Source organism: Columba livia, chromosome 3 (assembly GCF_036013475.1).
Source record: "Columba livia isolate bColLiv1 breed racing homer chromosome 3, bColLiv1.pat.W.v2, whole genome shotgun sequence".
NCBI classification, from domain to species: Eukaryota; Metazoa; Chordata; class Aves; order Columbiformes; family Columbidae; genus Columba; species Columba livia.
In genome coordinates this window covers 34325711-34345309 of record NC_088604.1, presented here as the reverse complement: position 1 = coordinate 34345309, position 19599 = coordinate 34325711, and the positions used below count along the sequence as shown (strand labels likewise).

At 36.5% G+C, this 19599-nt stretch overlaps 1 protein-coding gene across 8 annotated transcripts in view; it reads right to left on the bottom strand.

The window, feature by feature from the left end:
* Positions 1-819: 819 nt before the first annotated feature.
* Positions 820-19599, bottom strand: part of MEI4 (meiotic double-stranded break formation protein 4) — a 149957-nt gene continuing 131177 nt past the window's right edge. For 5 of the 8 annotated variants that reach the window (XM_065056356.1, XM_065056357.1, XM_065056358.1 and 2 more), the window contains one exon: positions 820-2486. In XM_065056356.1, coding sequence (XP_064912428.1) covers positions 2235-2486 — 252 coding nt within the window. In that variant the 3' untranslated portion in view covers positions 820-2234. Of the gene's footprint in view, positions 2487-5286; positions 5984-8968; positions 9197-19599 lie in introns of those variants that run through there. The other 3 variants (XR_010471207.1, XR_010471208.1, XM_065056360.1) reach the window with 3 other exon arrangements.

The window sequence follows — 19599 nt, the reverse complement described above, 5'->3', positions numbered from 1 at the left end:
TTATTGCTCCCACCAAATCTGAGATACGGTCACTAACGTGGTTCAGCTGCGCTATTTAATTTTGCACTGAAGCGGATAAGGAGAGCCCAGGTGACCAGTTAAGAGCATTTTTGCAGAGAGGCCAGTTAGTGTGTGTCTAAATTGCTGCAATGGCATCAGAAGGGGAACCCTCTCTGCCCCAGAACTTTCAAGGCTGCCTGACAAACTGTTTCAAATCTCTGTCAGAGTGTAAGAACCATCTCCGGACACAACCTCCCTCTCTCTGTATGCTGTGAAAAAGACTTCAAAAGTCATATCTCAAGTCAGCAGTTACTTCAAAACTCATCAAGGACTCATGTGTTTCCCAAAACATAGGCTCTTCCAGCAGCCTATAGTAAGCTCTATAGAGCTTACTGGTGAGAAAATGCTACAATTTGCAAAGAAGAAAATATGTGTCCTTTCGTGCCTGAGTTGCTTTACTAATAACAAAAATATTTTTTGCCAATAGATCAGCAAATATGCAGTGCTGTGCAATCTAGTGTTGAAACTTTTCTTTAGAACAGGAGTCGTGAAACAATACACAATTTTGCCATTATGCAGAATTCAGTATCCTCCTGTGTTTTGTGTCTTTTCTTTAAAAAACGCTTCTGAAATAATTCTTGTTTTTGAAAATTAAAATTATCATTTAGATACCAATCAGTTTTGTTTATTCCTTTCCTTGCTTTTTTTTTGTAATCATGCTTTCAGTGCTGCAGAGGGAGGTGGAAGAACTGATACCCTACCTTAAAGAAACAAACACATAAGGAAAGCAGTAACAAAAAGGGCACAGTAGTTCCTCAGTGGCTACCAAAATTACATACTTAACTTTATTTTCTTTGATTTGGCTAAACTTATCTGATTTTCTAATGTGAATACTCAGGAACACTTGTTTTGCAAATCAGAAATTCCTGTTGAAAGAAAGTTTGCTACAAGAAGGCACTAAACAAATGTTACCATATGACATATCAAATACAAAGTTTAAGAAACAGAACAGTGGCCAGTGTGTAAATAAGTACAATGACCACTTTTTGGGAAGCCAAAGTAACTTGTTTTGTAAATATTAATATATTTTACATATATAGAAAAACAAAGGTTTATCTGAAATAAATGCATTCAAATGAACAAGACAAATTATTTACAGTATTAAAAAAGTTGTGTTTCAGAGAATTTTTCTGACAAAAATTGATCTGATGAAACAAATGCAAGAGGAAGGAAAAGCACTAATGCCAAAAATATTTAATACTTATGGTGGATATGCACTGCTAGGAGACACAATGAAACTCAAATTATGTTTATCTATTAGGAAAAATGCCATTCATCATAATAGTTACCCTCTAAATCTATCAAAGACTCTGGATTAGTTAAGGTATTATTGGACTCACATTTTAAAGGCCTTTTACGTTTAATATTTCTGTTAAAATATGTTACATTAATTATTATACAAATATAATTCCATCGCATAGAAATAAAAATTTAAAAATCAAATCATACATAAATATACAAAGGGGATTTTATCAATATTCATTAATTTTGAACAGAGTTTAAAGTACTCATTAAAGGAGTTAAATTTATTCAGATTAGATCTTCAAAACCATTAGTCAGCTCAGACTAAATTAGGCCTACTCGGCCTACTCTGCCTACCCTTATGCATACACAAGTAAAGCCAAGCAGTATACAACTTTCTTGCATTCATTGTAAAACTGAGCAACAGACTTTATTTTGCTCAGGTAACAATAGTTTCTGGTTTAATAAAGAGTTAAGTCTGTCCTATAAGAATTTGTAGTGATAAGTTACCGAGTTTAAAAGTAAACATTTTATTTCTGCCCACCAGCTATTGTCTCTAAAGCACACAGAAGCTATACAGCTCTAAAAAGACAGACATTAGTTTCCTAACTTGGAAGCTCTACACACATCTTGACTTCAAAATTCATAGCATTAATTTTAAATAGTACCTGAAACAACTTTCTTTGTTGCCATTTTCACTGTGTATGCAAGCACCAACACACTGGTTTACATTATGAGAAATGGGATTTATTCAAAATGGCACCTGGATTATTACATTTTTTCCTATATAAATTGCATTATCACTGAAACTGCTGTATAGCATAGTAGTTTAAAGTAAAAGTTTTCCAATAATAACAATCTTCCTGCCTGGCTCAAATTTTTTCCAATGCAATCTCACAACAAATACACTGCTAAAAAGTAGGCTGCTTGTTTTAATCAATTTGTATTTGAGCTGAGTTCAAAAGAACACTCACTCTCCATAAATATAAAGAAAACAAAGGGAATTCATCTGAGAGGTGAAGAATAATTTGATCAAGGTTCCTCAGAAATTTGACTTTTTCTTCTCCATCATAGTCTGAGCTTGAAATGTTACTTTCTTCTGTCTCATTTTGAAGAAGTTGTTCCAGCATCATACACAAAGGAAAAATGTTCTCATACTGGGTAATGTCGTACATGGCCTGGATCTGGGAATAAAGAAAAATTGACAGGTAAGCACAGTGTGAAACTGTTTCTACAGCCCACCATCCCAGATGACATGTTACAAAATAACAATAAACTGTGCAGTAGTGGTTATAAAATCAGAATGGCTATATGCTCACCGTGATTACTTCTAAGAAACGTTTTCCTTTTTGTGATAACAGCCAAATAACTAACTCTCCATCATACTACCAAATGAAAAGTCAACATAACCTCCTGTTCATGAGTCAGAGGGTTTTTTCTACCTAATTATCCATAGGCTGTGACATACAACAATGATCTACAGATAAATAACAACAACAGCTTTGTTTGTTTTAGGCATATAATTTAAATCAGTGGGTTTCTGTTTTCTGAGAAATAAAATAAAACACGTAAAAGAATATTTTTTTTTACTCTCAGACAGTAAACTATTTAAGTGACATCTCTAGAAAGCAAATAAAAAGTCCAAGTTATCAATCTCCATAGAAAATACACGAGCCAGTACCACATATCTGAGTCAGTTAAAAGTGGAAGAGTCGTTTTGTGAAATAAGATCAGTGACCAAATTAGAAATGCATTAAAAGCCTTACCGCTTTATCTAATATAAATTTACATGTCCTGTGTTTGGAAACTGCAATTTCAAACCAAAGCTTTCAGAACCTCTGCCATACGTAGGGAATAACTGATAAGATACAAAATTCTGTGTCTTCCTTAACAGCAAAATCTACCAATAACATGAGATTACCTTGTTCTGAAAAAGGCTGCAATTACAGTAGACAGATGATCACAACTGAAAGGTAAAATCATAGCTGCTAGAAAATTAATTATATCTTTTAGGAAATGGACTAATACCTCTAGTGAGCCTGAACTAGTGTTTATGCCTGTGGTACAAAGGCAGATGGGTCTTGGCTTTGACATGGGTCTATGAATCAGTATCAAATCACTTTACCCTTATACCTTATACCCTTATACTGCTAGACTTCCAAAGAGTGATATTTATTACATCATAGTTGTTTTTACATTGTAAGTAATTTTTGATTCCACTAGAACCTAACAAAAAGACAGCACTTTACCTTCCTCAGGTAAGGCTGCTACTATCAGCTGCTCAGGGACTGCTCACTTTGCCTGAGTGAGCCAGGAGATCTTAAACCTAAAATCTGTGTTGAGGCTCCCCAGGGCAATGCCTTTCAGGTAACCTCCCATCTCAGGGACACTATAGCCATCCTATTACAAAGCCTCAATGTAGCAAACTCATTTTGCTGAGTTTTCTAGACATCTTGAAAATTAGGTTGATTGCTGACAAATATGGTCACTAGTCTTGCATGATCCAGTTCCATCTCTCTGAAGTCTGGTAAGAAAAACTTTAAGTTCAAAAGCTGCTGCCAAAAATTTGATAGACATTCATATCACAACAGACAGCAAAAAATATGAAAAGACAATTAAAAGTATACAAATACTTAATAAGTCAAATTATACCATATTGTATAATTAGGGAAAACCTTATTCTAAAGCTGAGGTTAGCAAGACAGTCTGGTTCTTCAAATACCAAGCATCTGACTCTAGGACAACCATGCCTATACACTGATTATTTTGACTATTAGTGAATGCTGGTGAGATAAATGTATTTATTTGGCTTATCTGACTAAACTACAGCTTTCTAGGTTGAGAAAAAACCTAGTATTAATGATTACCTGAATTTCTAGGGAATAGATGATTTCAAAGGCCAACAAAGTCTGCTCTTTTCACAGTATCACAGAATGTTTGGGACTGGAAGGGACCTCGAAAGATCATCCAGTCCAATCCCCCTGCTGGAGCAGGAACACCTAGATGAGGCTACACAGGAATGTGTCCAGGCGGGTTTTGAATGTCTCCAGTGAAGGAGACTCCACAAGCTCCCTGGGCAGCCTGTTCCAGTGCTCTGTTACCCTCACTGAGAAGAAGTTTCTTCTCAAATTTAAGTGGAATCTCTTGTGTTCCAATTTGAACCCATTACCCCTTGTCCTTCCGTTGGTTGTCACCGAGAAAAGCCTGGCTCCATCCTCGTGACACTCACCCTTTATATATCAGTCTCCTCTTCTCCACGCTAAAGAGACCCAGGTCCCTCAGCCTTTCCTCATAAGGGAGATGCTCCACTCCCTTAATAATCTTTCAGTGAAGGAGTCATATGACCAAACACAGGCATCAACAAGCTTAAATTGTTATCCTTGGTTTCTGTTTTAGTCAACAGAGGGAAGCAGGGGGTGGGACTCAATTGCTTGAATGTAGCTATGTATATATATTTTGTATGTCCAAGGTTACCCAAGGCACATGCATTAGCAGAGCTTTACACAAGAGTCAGCATCTGTAATCCAGTGTGGTATTAGATATCTGAGTTTTGGTGACTGAGTAGGTCCCAGGGTCTTTCAGGATGTAATTCATCCCATTCTAAACTAGACCCTCAGAAGTAACGTTCTGAAACTCTTCACCGTGATTAAGCATGATTGTGCCCAGAAAAATGACTATGAAGAAGCATAAATTGAAGTTTTATGCTTTTAGTTCCTGTAATTTGGATATTAGAAGTACAATGCTACAAGCAAAAACCTTTGTTTGATTCCTAAGTGTCGACCTTGTAAATTCACTCAGATCTTCGTTTTGCATGAGGAATCAATAGAAAATGTTTTAGAAAGGCAAATTATGCCATTCACTAATCCCCCTAACCTCAGGCTCTTCCAAGCAGTTAAGCAACTGTGTTACTTTCAGTAGGTCTTGAAAAGTGCCACTAATTGCAATTTAGTAAACTATCAAATTGATTATGGATAATAGAAACCACAAGCTAACTAATTCTCTTTCCTCTGCAAATACTACTGCACTAAAGGAAAATTATTTTAGCCACACAGAACCGACTTTGAACAGAAAGGGTAAGTCTGATGGAAAGGAGGAAGTATTTTTTTTGAGGTAATCGCTTTTCAGGAGACAAATGCACTCTGAAATATTGTTTTATAAAACCAGGAAAACAAAAATCAGTCTAGAACATTTTGTAACTTAAGGCTTGTTAACCTTTCCAACCCATTTAATAATCTGAACAAAACCTGTCTCCATTTCTTTTGTTAGATGCCTTTTGTAGACTAATTGATGCAATTACTAGCAATGCAAATTTATGACACAAAATTTCTGGAGAGATACCTTTAGTGTTACCTAATAGTGCAGTCAGATAACAGACCTATTCATCTTGCTCACCGGTGTGTAGACTATAATTCCAGAATAGATTAGTACCAGCTTTAAATAACTTCAACATTAACTCTGTTTTTCAGAAATAATTCTAAGATAATTACTCTTTTTACAGATCAGATGGGTGTGCAATACATGTTTTGGACATTATTTTTTTGTCCTTGCCTGTTGGAGAGGGTCTGGAGAAGATCATAGGGCTGGAACAGCTCTCCTATGAGGACAGAGTTGGGGTTGTTCAGCCTGGAGAAGAGAAGGCTGTAGGGAGACCTTATGACGGCCTTTCAGTACTTAAAGGAGCCTGTAAGAAAGATGGGGACAGACTTTTTAGCAGTACATATTACGACAAGATAAGGTGTAATGGTTTTAAACTAAAGGAGGAGAGATTCAGGCTACGTGAGGAAGAAATTTTTTACAACAAGGATGTTGAAACACTGGCACAGGTTACCGAGAGGTGGTAGATTCCCATCCCTGGAGACATTCAAGGCCAGGCTGGATGGGGCTCTGAGCAACCTGATCTAGTTGAAGATGTCCCTGCTCATTGCAGGGGGTTGGACTAGATGACCTCTGAAGGTCCCTTGCAACCCAAACTATTCTGTGGTTCTATGATTCTTGACGATTCTTCCTCACCAAGTATTTGGAAATATGCTTCTGAGCAGTAAGATGCATTTTGCAGACACCTCAGTTTCAAATTTATCTTTTGAGATTATTTTCCTATTATGATTTCTCAATCTAAACAAACTTTTTAAAGTTAAATGCTTTTAAAAGAATGGTTAGTGATACAAGATTGAGGTTTACACAAGATGGAAAAACAAGGGGACAAGGATCTCCTGGCTGGATTTGATGATCTGCTAATCAGAAGTTACATATGTACATCTCCAGAATGCAGGAAGTGGCAAAGCTTTTCACTGAAATGAATTTTCCAAGCTTCTCCTGCATTACAGGATGACCACCTGGAATAGCTCACATATTTACTACTTAATCTGAAAGAAGGGAAGAAGTTCTCTGTCTTCTTTACAATACTGTCCTAAAAATCAGTACTAATATGTTAGAGGAAACTGCTCAGAAATGTAGGCAGCAATGACAGAGTGCTAAAAAGCCACCTGTGTGCCAGGTCCCTGGGACTTCATTATACCGACTCTTTGCAAAGCAACAGATCAGACAGCCCTGGACAAATTCCCAAGCCACTGCTGTCTTAGCAGACAGATTTAGAGTTGGAGTCTTCAGCAATTATGGACAAAAATTAGGGATCTGAAAACACAGAACTGAAGTAACCTTCACAGAATGGTGGATGTCACTTCTGAAGGTTATTCAACCAGATTGAGAAAAAACTCAAGTGATATTCTAAGTGCAACTTTTTGCACTTAGTGCAATTTTGCACTTAAGAGTATTTTTGTTTTCATATCTTAGTGGTGTGTGCACATTTATACAATTTATTCAAATGCTCTCAACAAGAGCAATATAAAGCAAGAACAGGAGAACAAATATTAGCTTAGAATAAATTCTCTACAATTCTTAAGCCTTTTACTAGCTGCAATGTGTATTTCTAGTGGTGTATTTTGTTTAGGCTGGAAATTCCACATGCAAAAGACAGATGCTTGCTTCTAAGTAGAGGGAAAAAACCTTTATTTCTTTTATGTCTCAAAGAACCTACAGAATAGAGACAATCCTTTACTAGTGCAAATACACATTAAGATGAAATGAAAGAGAGTATGTTCATGGCAACTAGTATTTGTTCCCATGCAATACAGATGTTTCTGCCGGCTATAGCCGAAGCATCAGCAACACCTGTATGCTTTCTGGAATAAGCCAGAAACAGCTCTAACTGGGGAAATCTGCTTTTTGGTTTAGAATGGAATGTCGAAATGCTGAAATTTCTGACAAAAATAATTAAAATTAATCTAGAAGCACCATTATATTTGATTAATGACAAATAGCTTTCCTCCCTACAATTCAGTTAACAACTGTTTAGGCTTTTTAATCCTATGAAGATAAAATGTTTAAATGTATATTGCGACAAATAATTATACATAACACATATATGCGATATAAAATACTGACATATTTATATTATTTGAATCAAACAAACTAGAAAGATGAGTGTTTATACACCCATGCTTTTTAGAAAGGGATAAATTTGACATCTCTAGAAGATATATCAAGTCTATAAATGGAAAGACATTTGATAGCATCACTTTTTAGAAAAAAGTTTCTAATTCATCATAATGAAAACTAAGAAGTGATTGGCTGGAAACTCCACCAACAAGGGATCAGCATTTAGTAAATTCTGTATGTTTGCTAAAGTAAAGCTAAAAAACCCCCTATGTTTTCAGTAAAATCAACTCTGTTGTACTCTGCATGTCCAATCTGAGTCAGAGGTTAAAGGAAGTATATTTCAAGATGACTGAATTGTTTCCTCAGGTGGTAATACATCCTCTCTTTCTAGGAACAAAGAAGATTAATTCTCACAGGCACTCTTGTTTTTGCCCCTTCATTTTTCCTTTGAGAAATCCCTATCCAGTCTACTCGTTGCTGTTCATGTCCTAAATACAATACAAATAGCTTTTTAGAGTCTTGTAGAGTTGGATAACAGGCATTTTACTTCAAAGCAACAAGGAAAGTCTTTTAACTGGATGTTTCCTAAGTGTGGAAATAACCTCTCTGTGGATCATTAAAATTTACAAACCCAACAATACCCATTGCTTAAGAAACCACACAGTAGGATAAAAGATGTTATCTCTAATTGCTGTTTAGTGTTTAAATAACATGCGGATAAGCATCTCTAAAATATTTAAGGCAGGCATGCATGAAATACTTTAGCGGAAATCGTTTTGTTCTGATTTTAATACTATTAAGTTAAAAGGTAATTAGCTTACAAATTGCCATGACTCAGGATTCAGCTTTTAGGTGATTAGCATTTCTCTTTAATTGCTTTTTGTTTTGTGATTTTGAAATGCATATTCCCCTAACATTCCTCCCAATTATCATAATCCTCATTAACCACATCAATATTCACCTGCCAAGAAAGTTCAGACTGATTTACACCCCCTTTCAGTATCTAAAGCAAAATTCACACCACTTACAATTCCTTATTTAAATTTATACCACCCCCCAAAAAAAACTTTCAAGGTATTTTGATCTTTTATTCAATGGGATCAGAAAAATCTAGTTGTGTCATCTTTATTCATGGTATCACTTTCTTCTCAAGCAGCTCCCTAAAATTCAATGATTCTGCAAACAGATCAAGACCAAGCATGCCTGCAGAAAGGGGCAAGGAATTACTAACATTTCAGAAAAGTTAAGTTCCAGAGGAGGGACCATCAGTTAAACTCTCGGAACAAACAAATCTGCAGCTCCAGCATGTGCAGTGACCACAGTTCCCAGCAACATTTGGCCAACAGCACTTTGGATGTCCTGGGCAGCCTCACGCCAGGGAGGTTCCAGAAGCAACAGCAGGAATCTTGTGAAAATGATGTCTGCCAAGACGTGATAATTCGGCATACCCTGGAAAATACTTTTGATAGCAAAGAGAATGAGCACTTTAAATTCTGTCACCCAAGGGGAAGATGCTTATCCCTGAGACACCTGTGCATCGTGCCTCTTCCACATATTATTTAGCAGGGTCATCTGTTACGAGATTTTAATATGACACGCGGAATTACAAGAAATTCCCAAGTCATTTTAAGCAATATTACTCTTATCTAGCAATATGATTCCCACAGTATATTGTAAGAAATTAAATATACTGGCAGTAGAGCATTCAAGCTTCCATTTTGGAGTAAGAATCATAACAACTGCCTTGAAAACAACATAACAAAGACACAGAAAGCTTTAAAAAGTAAATTCTACTCCCTGTTATCCTGTTAAAGAGAGAGAAAATATGAGCCACTAAGAAATCTCATTTGGAGAGAACAACTGAAAAATGAATGTATGAACCTTCTTGGAATAATGGGAATTTATAAGCATATTTTACTCCAATCTATGAGGCATCATTTTCAACTATCACTACTGTCATATATGTTATTTTTGAAATCTATTCTACAATTAAAAACAAAAAATTAAAAATCAAGTCTTTACAAGCTGAAGGATTCTTCCCCTCTCCCGCCCTCCGAAAAAAATCTGAAATAAAGATTATGAAAGTATTGTACTACGGTCCTTTCAAATCAAATGGGCTACTTAAGCATATTTCTAATTAAAAAAAGAGTAAAGTTCTAGACCAAACAGTGGCATGCAAATTCACCAACAGGGAAAACAGGGAAAGAAACAAACAAAAATAATTAACAATTTAACAAACCTTTTTCAGTTTTGAACACTTCAGTATTAGAGAAAGTGTGTGCTTGTTGGTTTTTTTTTTTTTGTTGCCTCCATTCCTGTAAACTCACAGGAAAACAGAACTGTAGGAGAGGAAACAGGCTTGCCAATTCAACTCTGAAGCAAATTCCCCTGGTTTCAGCTCCCTCAGATGCGTGCTTCCCTCCAAAATGGTGTCTTACATACAATTCACAATGACTTCTGACTCCAATCAGCCATTAAAACCTGACAACAGACTGTACTGCATTGTTCTGCCTCACTTTCCACTCCATCTTCAGAGTCCTTTTGGGACTCGAATTTCTCTATCCATGTTCTGTTTAGTTTTCAGGGAGTCAAAGGACGGGAGATGGATGATAATATAGAAGTGGTTATGAATAAGCTGCTAATTACTAGTGGAAACTGAGACAATGACAATGACTAAGGCCCCAGCACATAAACATCCAGATTTTATAACTAGAAGGTCAAGTATCACATCAAAGTTATTCTAACACATCAGAAAAAGTCAAAAAAGGAGGAAGAATATAAACCTGTCAACCCATCATTTTCCCCATTTAGTAGCTGCTGCCCGTAAGAAAAGCAAGGAGTAGGACAGAAAGGAGCTCTCATACTCTTTTTTGAAGTGCTCTTAAAAGTGGTAAGGAAGGTCCTCCTGACCAAAAACCCTACGGTGCTTTGATTGTAGCTGATGTTTGAATGGGCCTTCCTAGACAGAACTTGGTTCTGTTCACAGGCAGACTTGTCTGTCCTTCAGGGTTTCCACTCAGTTCCCTGGGTCAGCCTTACACACATCAACCTTCTGTTTTGGCAAAAAGGCGACAGGTAACACATTCACAACATCACTTCATTGTCTGATGTGTGTTTCTTTCGTTTACCACAAGCAAGTGTAGGAGTACCATATGCAATAACTGTATCATTACAATAATAGACGTTTGTTGACATAAGAAATGTCATAAAGTATACAGCAATTCCAGTAATCTAAGCGAGCCTTGAAAGTAAACATCACACATATAACATTTTTATAGCTAAAGAATGACACTAAGTTATTAAAATTAAGTTGTGAGTAACAACAACAATAAAAAGTCCTCTATTAATTAAAATCACATCAGAAAGCAATGGATTGCTGAAAAATACAGCTATATTAGTTTCAAATGATTTATTGACAGATGTTTCCATATCTTCAGAAAACACACGAAGTACTGAAAATAAACAGCAATCAGTTTACTTAAATGGCTGTAAAAAACACAATCCTGACAGTAATGCAAGATACATCTTTATTAGTACTTAATCATGATTAATTTATTTTTTAAAAGAAGCTTTTGAATATGCTTTTCAACTCATAAGGCATTTTTTTTTTCCCTGGAAGTATGATAACCTTGCCTCACATTCAGCTTGACTTCCTAAAATCATCTCTTCCAACACTAGGGATTGAAAGCATCAAACAAAACTAGCAGGTGGCAGATGCCTGGTCTGAAATCAAATCAAAGTAGTAGGTTATCACACAACATGGACTTAAACTGCTTGCCACAGGATACTGTGAAAGCTGAACGCATGCATGGGGTGAAAGGAAACAGCCATATGATAGTGAAATCCACTGACACACATGTAAAACATCACCTTCCATCTTACAGCAAATTGCCGGAGACTGGGGGAATGTTCCTGGAAACTTCTCCAAACTCTTCCCTGAACCTCTGTCAGAAGCAGAATATTTGACCTCTGGTCCAAAAGCATGGCCATTCTTGTCTTCTATCTCCAAGTCTACTTTGCTGCCCTGCCCACTACAACCATTACATTCCTTCAGAGAAGAAAATGCCCATCTCTTTCCCAGGCAAAGAAAAGCTTGTTTTTAGATCTGGAAGCCAGCAACCAATGGCTCTATACACACCACAAACTACTTCAGTTTCAGAGACTTCAGTCCTTCCCACAAAGACAGAGAATCCACCACTCCAGGTTCAGAATCACAGAGAAATCTACGGATTTTTGGACAAACTGAAAACGCATTATGTACTCAAAGCTTGTGTTTATCTGCTGCGAAAAAAAAGAGAAAATCCATGAAAAATAAGACAAAATACAAATATCTAAAAAAGAGCAAAAGGAGTGATCCCAGGCACTGTCCTATGTGAGGAAAAGGACAAAGCTTGTTGGAACACAAGCCTAAGATTTGTAAGAAAAAAAGTAACATCTGCTTCCTGAATCACTTTCATCCAATAAATCAAACTCCTTGTATACTTTTCATCAAAAAGAAAGGATAATGCTAAAGAAGACAGGTTTCCTTCTTTTTCCTCTTCCATAGAGGCTGAATATTATGTAACTGTTCAAGGCAGTGTTCAACCAAACCAACCATTGCCTTTGGTTTAGGAAGTTGTGTTGTTTTTATCTACTTATCCTTCCTCTTGCTTTGGAAAAAAACCTACATTTTATTGTACAGAAAAAATCTTTAGGAAAACATTTATAGTGCATATTAACATAACGTTGCCACAAGCCATTTGCCTAAAATGGATATTTCCCTTAGATATTACTACAAAACAAGACAGCAAAATATGGTGTTTCTATTATTTTAACATCTGCCTAAAACATATCATAATTTCATAAAAATTAGACAGGATAGAAAAGTAGTGCTAATTTCTTATTTAATTAATTTAAAACTATGTGGACTATGTATGTAGAAGAAATCTTGAGTGGATTAACAGAATTTAAGAACATGATAATGTTGTTTATTCAGCTTAAATATGTGAGAAATTACAGAAGCAAAATACTTAATTGAAAATCACAAAAAATATAAATTACGTGTCATGGTTTAACCCCAGCGAGCAACTAAACATCACACAGCTGCTCACGCACTCCCCCTAGAATGGGATAGGGGCAAGAATCAGGAGAGTCAAAGTGAGAAAACAGATGGGTTGAGATAAAAACAGTTTAAAAAGTAAAGCAAAAGTCACACATACAAGCAAAGCAAACCAAAGAATTTATTCACTGCTTCCCATGCAGCCATCTCCAGGAAAGCCGGGCTCCATCACACATAATAGTTACTTGGGAATACAAACTCCATCACTCTGAATGTCTTCCCTTTCCTCCTTCACCCAGTTTTATATGCTGAGTGTGACAGCATATATGGTATGGTATACCCCTGGGGTCAGTTGGGGTCAGCTGTCTCACCTGTGTCTCCTTCCAGCTTCTTGTGCACCCCCAGCCTACTCACTGGTGGGGTGTTGTGAGGTGCAGAAAAGGCCTTGACTCAGTGTAAGCACTGCTCAGCAATAACTAAAACATCCCTGTGTTACCAATACTGTTTCCAGCACAAATCCAAAACATAGCCCCATACTAGCTACTATGAAGAGAATTAACTCTGTCCCAGACAAAATCAGAACACACTGAAGTTGTAAGTACACCACAGTGTATCTAAAAGTTTATATACGTGCTGTAAAGCTTGATTTTAGAAGCAATTAGTCCTTTGACTAAAACATGACAAAACAGAAAATTGAACAGATTGCTTCCTACAATCTTTTTAGGCTTTACAGAAACTAAATGAGTATGTCTGTGAGAAAATATGGTTTCTCTTTCAAATTTTACTCCTCCATTTATTTTCCACTATACTCTTCTGGAAAACCCCAAACCAGTTGTTTTCCAGACATTTTCACTTTTTTTTTTCTTTTTTCTTTCCTTCAAATGCTACAGCAGCACAGTAGTGTAAAGACAGGTTTTTAAGAGCATCAGAGCAGCAGTTTAGAGCTTGTGAGTGTCACAATGAAACCAGTGCTGGAAAGCAGTGATACAGATCAAGATTAGCTCTCTAAAATCCATCATACCAGGAGATACTCTAAGGACAGGTACATTTAGAAAGATCCTTTTGAAACCAAAAATAATCTGCAGCTTGTGTGAAAATCACAAAAAAGCAAAGTAAACTTGAAAGGGATTAAACTATAAACTTGCCATCAGAAGCCAACTAGATTTTCTTTCAATTTTGAAGCAGAAAAGGTAGAAATATACAGGAAGGATTATGTACAGGAAAATGCTTATAGTTCTAAAAGCTATGATCATCTGATCATGGAAGAATCACTGAAGAAAGATCTGTGATCTGAGCATTTTTATTATTTAGTGAAACATACCAGGTCATACCAAGCAAACGCAAGTCCAAGGGCTTCCTATACTGAAATCTGGGATAGCTTGACTCTCACTCAAGTAGTTTGGGCAAAGTCCTCTGCTATGCAAGTCATAGTCCGTGCATGGCCAGACTTGGCATCTGGATTGTTCTGAAAATCTCAAGTGCATCAGCTGGCAATGGCACAACCGTTCTTAACTATAGGAATAGATTTTTGAGAGTGCATAAGTAAGCTAGACTTTGGATGTATAGCACCACAATTTTCAGCAAGCACGCAGTCATTTACAACAGGTGTCACTCCTTGTGCTACCAGGATGACATAGAGCAACGATGAATCTGGAAACGTCAGGGTTTGAAATGACCTGGAAGAAAGCTGAAGAAAATTTAGGAAGAGAAGCACATGATTTTTCACTCTTTGGTACCATTTCTTATGCCAAACCTTCAACACAGCTCAGTAAGACTACCTAGAATTGACAAGTAGTGGAGAAGTACAGACTCATTTAACCCTCATAGAATCTGTTTGAAAGATAATGTTCTGCAGCTGAGTTGGATATGTAAGAGCTGGGTACCCTAGCAAAAGTACAGATCATTTTATCAAATGGTTGTGCTAAGCCAAAGACCTAAGAACAACAAAGCTAAAAATGACCAGAAGTGCACTCTATTGCACTGAGTTCTCCCAAAAGGAGACTATTGCACCCAAACTACAGAGATCTCAAAGAAGTTTAAAGCAACTAAGTTTGAAGCAGAAGCATCAATTCAAGAAACAATTAGAAACAACAGACCGATTGGAGTTCAAAGTACATTCAAAGTCAAAAAGATATGAAAAAAGCCCAGTGAAACAGCATTTGCATCAAGAAACCTAAAATACAGTGTTTTAGGCAAATGACTGAGGTGTCTTGTAGACCTCTTACACTATGCTGACATTAATATACCTGCAGGGACCCATATGGGACCCTGATGACAGTAAGCTGAAGTTTCCAGAAACAGATTGTAATTCACAGGAACATAGTATGATAGCTGCATAAAAATAACGTCATGGTATCAGAAAACACAAACCAGACAGTGAATAGCAGACAACTGGAGCAACAAAACAGTGTGTTGGTCTGCGATATCACTGGAAGTCAAGAACATACTTGCACTTGATGGAACTGGATTTTGTAGAAAAAGAATTGAAATCCACTTTTCAACTAAGGTCGTTACATCCCCTAATGGCCTGAACCAGCCATAATATTAGGTGAATTACATGTGAAAACCTCTCCTTAGTCTTCCTTAGCAGTTACAACCTGCTCTCCCATCCACTTTCCCTGCTGTCCCCTCTTCTCCATCCTTCTGTCTCTTCCTTTTTTCCCCTCACTCATCGCAGGAAAACAGAAAGTAAGATGAAGTTTCCCAGTGGCATGATCACGTTCTGGGTCATGAGTGAAACCACAAGAATCTTAAATACACAGGAGGTTGATTTCATCAATCACCACAAATTATTTTGCTCTTAATGTCTCTGAAATCTGAATCTGAACAAAATACAACTTTTAAAATTTGATTTGGGCTTCCCACAAGAACATGGTCTTGGGAAAAAAATAGATAAATAATAAGAAAAATCAAAGAGTAGAAAATAATAAAATCTGTAAACCAAAGGAAAAGATACAAATCTCTTTACATTCTTTACAAAACTATGGATGTTTTGAAGGGGACTGGAACAGCAGAATTTAAAACACCACAGGCTGCTTCTATAGAAGGATGCAATTAGAATATTATACTTACCTAAACAATTTCAGAGCTTAATACAGTTTTAAGGTTACAGAAAACAGTCCCTAATCCACACCACCATTAAGACAGCACATGACCTTTTGTGTAAAACAAGTAGCACTGTACTAAAAGGATTAAGGAAAACGACATTCAGAACAGATTCTCAGCGATTATTCTGTTTTTCTGCAGGCATCACAGTACTTGCTGATTACTAAATGAGCACACACTATGCAAAATGCAATGCTAATGTCAGATTTCCTGTGCAATCAGTATGCGGTGTTAGATATAGTATGGTATTTATTAAAAATTTGTCCTACAAAGACTAGAAAAATTGCAGCATTTCAGAGGACGGCTAGACTTTCAGACGGATAGCTAAGTTTCGGTTTGAGACAGGTTTTTTGTTTGTTTGTTTGTTTTAATTAAATAGTCTGGAACAAGAAATAAAGCATCTTCCTAATTGTGGACCAGAGGTAATAATTCAAAATATCTGCTACTCCATAATAAGCACAAGGCTATTTACAATCAGCTAATTCTATGTAATAATTATCAGTAGGCAATACATGCAAGAACATAGCAACCTTTCTTTAGGTGCCGTTAGTAAGCACAATAGTATTCCTCTTTTCTCTTTGCTACTTTAAACAGATATAATGCTGTATATCTAATGCAATTTAACATAATTGCCTAATTTGCTAGGCAGGATTAAAACCACTGTGAAAGAGATTAAAATATCTTATTAACAAATCATACTGAATACACAGGCCACTCAGATCTTCAAAATAATTTCAGATGAGTGCAGGAAATAACTAACAAAAAAATGACAGGAAATCATTATGGATTGACTCATTAAAAGAAAAGGGAAGTAACAAAATCAAATCCTATCAAAATTAAGGTGCAGAGATCCTCTTTGTTATGCTGTAACTGACTCCCAGCCAGTTTCTAGTTATTAGAAGGTCTAACCTATCTGGCATAGTAATCATAACATTACTAACCAGTGAAAGATATCAGCTACAAAAGAAAAGAAGATTCATTTTAATGCTCAAACTTACCTTATTAGAATAATGTCACTATCCTGAATCGGAGCTTTTGTACGTTCCATTGCTATCAGTGCTACTGTAGAGAACATGTACACTACACTAGAGGGAAAACTTCTAGGATAATACAGCAATTCGCAGACTATGAACAAATAAGAACAAGAGCACTGCTACAGTTTAATGGCTTTAAGGCAGCCATGCAATACATTCCTTCAAGTTTCCCTGATGACAGCAAATTAGCCAAAAAGGAACTCATGCTGTGACTGTTTCTGCTATCGAATTTAACTCATTTAAATCAAATTCGGGTTCTCCTATACTATATCAGCACAGAGCCATTGTTTTAGAAAAAGTTTTTAAGGTTTGCAGTCTGCAAACACTTAATTTCCCGTTTGGTTTTGTTACAGGATGATCTCTCTTCCTTAATACTGTGTATTTTATGCAGAACTTAGAATTTTTATAGGCAGCTTGATAACTAGCTGGAGAAACTAATGATGCAAATAAGTGTGACTTCTTTGTAATTCCACTGTCATGCTTCCAGGTGCTATCAGAACTTTACTGTTTTATATTTTCATCCATCACCTAGTTCACATTCAGTAACAGAAGTACCTCCCCCCACCCCCCAATCCAAACCACATGAAAAGTCAACCAATTTGTGTTTGGTTTCTGTTGTTGGTGGTTTGGTTTTGTTTTTTGTTTGTTTGGGGCTTTGTTTGTTTGTTTTTAATTTATCTATTCATTAGATAGGCTGAAACTCGAGAATTTTATAATGACTTTGCCAGACCTAAAATGGCCTTATTAACAGAGAAATATTCTGGCCAACATCTGATGACAATGGCTGTATTCTCCAAAAGGATGTACAGGGATCTTATGAGCAAATCACCCAAACTGAATGACTGGCTCAATGACCTCAAGGATCAACCTGGGAAAAAAATGTAGACTCCTCCCAGAAGCAAACAGAGTATACACATGCTCAACTGTGAAATAATCCCTCTTATGACTTTCATGAATATGACAACTAACTTTTTGGAAGGTCGAGTCGCAGTTTTAGCCGAGTCTCTAAGGAGTATTTGAAGTGTGTTGCTTCTCCCATTCACACACCTAGCAAACAACCGAAAAGAGGAAGGATGTTTGAGAGAGTAAGAGGCAGAATCCACACACTTGTGAGAGGGCAGAATTCACAAAAGCAAGTCAGTTGTGGCATCATGAGGAGCATCACAAGTCTGAAGACAAAGCAGCTTCTATATACTGCCAAATTCCCAAGCCACCTGATCTAAACTGAGATGGGATAAAAGAATTGAAGCAATTCCAAGGGTAATTCTCCTGATAAACTATGATCTTTGAATACCAAAAATGATAGTGATGCCAGACCGAGTATAAGCATCTCCTGCAGGTGTTGAAACACGAGATTGAAGACTTCCTCCTGGATACAGTCAATGGCTTTTGCTGCTTTTCTTTGGCTTTATTAGAGCTAACTGACAAAGTTACTAACAGTAGCAGCTGTACAAAGCTTTGTGAATTTCTTCCTAATGTTGATAAAAGGTAGTAGAACTTGAAAAGTCAGCTTTCTGTGTTCTTCACTCATCAGTTGGCAATCATCATTGTTTGGAACAAACATCTTTTATTTCACAGTTCTCTTTGAACTTCGTACTGCTTGACTTAAAACACAGCCTTACTATCAAAAGTGCACAACAGCCAAAAAGGAGAAATATATTCACCTATTAGCAAGACTGTAATTGTAGGGACATTCAGATAGACAACAGAAAATCCTTCGTGAACCAATGCTTTTTTTTCCACCACATTTGTACCAGAAAAAAAAAAATAGATCAGGTGGGTAACTCTTAAATATTTTTATGGAAGCAATCCACATGCATTGTTCCTAAAATTTGAAAGTTATTCTACTCATGTCTGGTCTTCCCATCCTTGCTACCAGGTGCCCCATTTTCCTTCTAAAAAACTAAAACAGCTTTGGAAACACTCAAAAACACTGAGTGAGGGTTTTCAAGAAGCAATTGCAGTTTTTGAATTTTTTTAGCACATTTAGGACTCCTTGTATAAATTGCAGCATGTTCTAATGACATTTTATGAGAACAAGATAAAGGTTAGAATCACAGTATTTCCCCAATCTACTCTTCTTACTCACCCTTTAGGATCCATCAGATGTGGATCTTCAGAGAACCACAAAGTATTGGCCGAAAATTATTGCCTCAGAGAAAAACATATCTGAAGTGGGAGCAATAGGCCAAAGCAAAAGAATAAAGCGGAGAAGAAAAAAAGATTACAGAGAATTAGCTCATATGACAAGAATTTTCATGGAATATCCAACATAGAGAGGGTAGCTAGAAAGTTTCCACGCAGGATCTGAAGATCAGGGAAGAAACTATACTAGATATTACCTTTGAACAAATGTGTGTCTTTCTCAGAGGCAAGTTTTTTTTTTTTACCTTCAAATTTCAATGCCATCTAGTTCTTTCATAATGATAAAGGGTAGAAAAACACTTAGTTTATCTTTTTTGTATCACACACTGGTTTATACTTCTGTTGTAATTTTGATTTGTTTCCTCTTTCAATCACAATCTTTCTCTCAGAATAGATGACTTCACAAGTTTCTACATCTTTTGGTTTTATCCAAACCCCTTCTATTCTGTTATCTATTTTCTGACAAGGCATTATGACGACCAAATCTGCTACAATTCATCACCTATATCTTGACCAGTTTATCTCATAATCCTAATAATA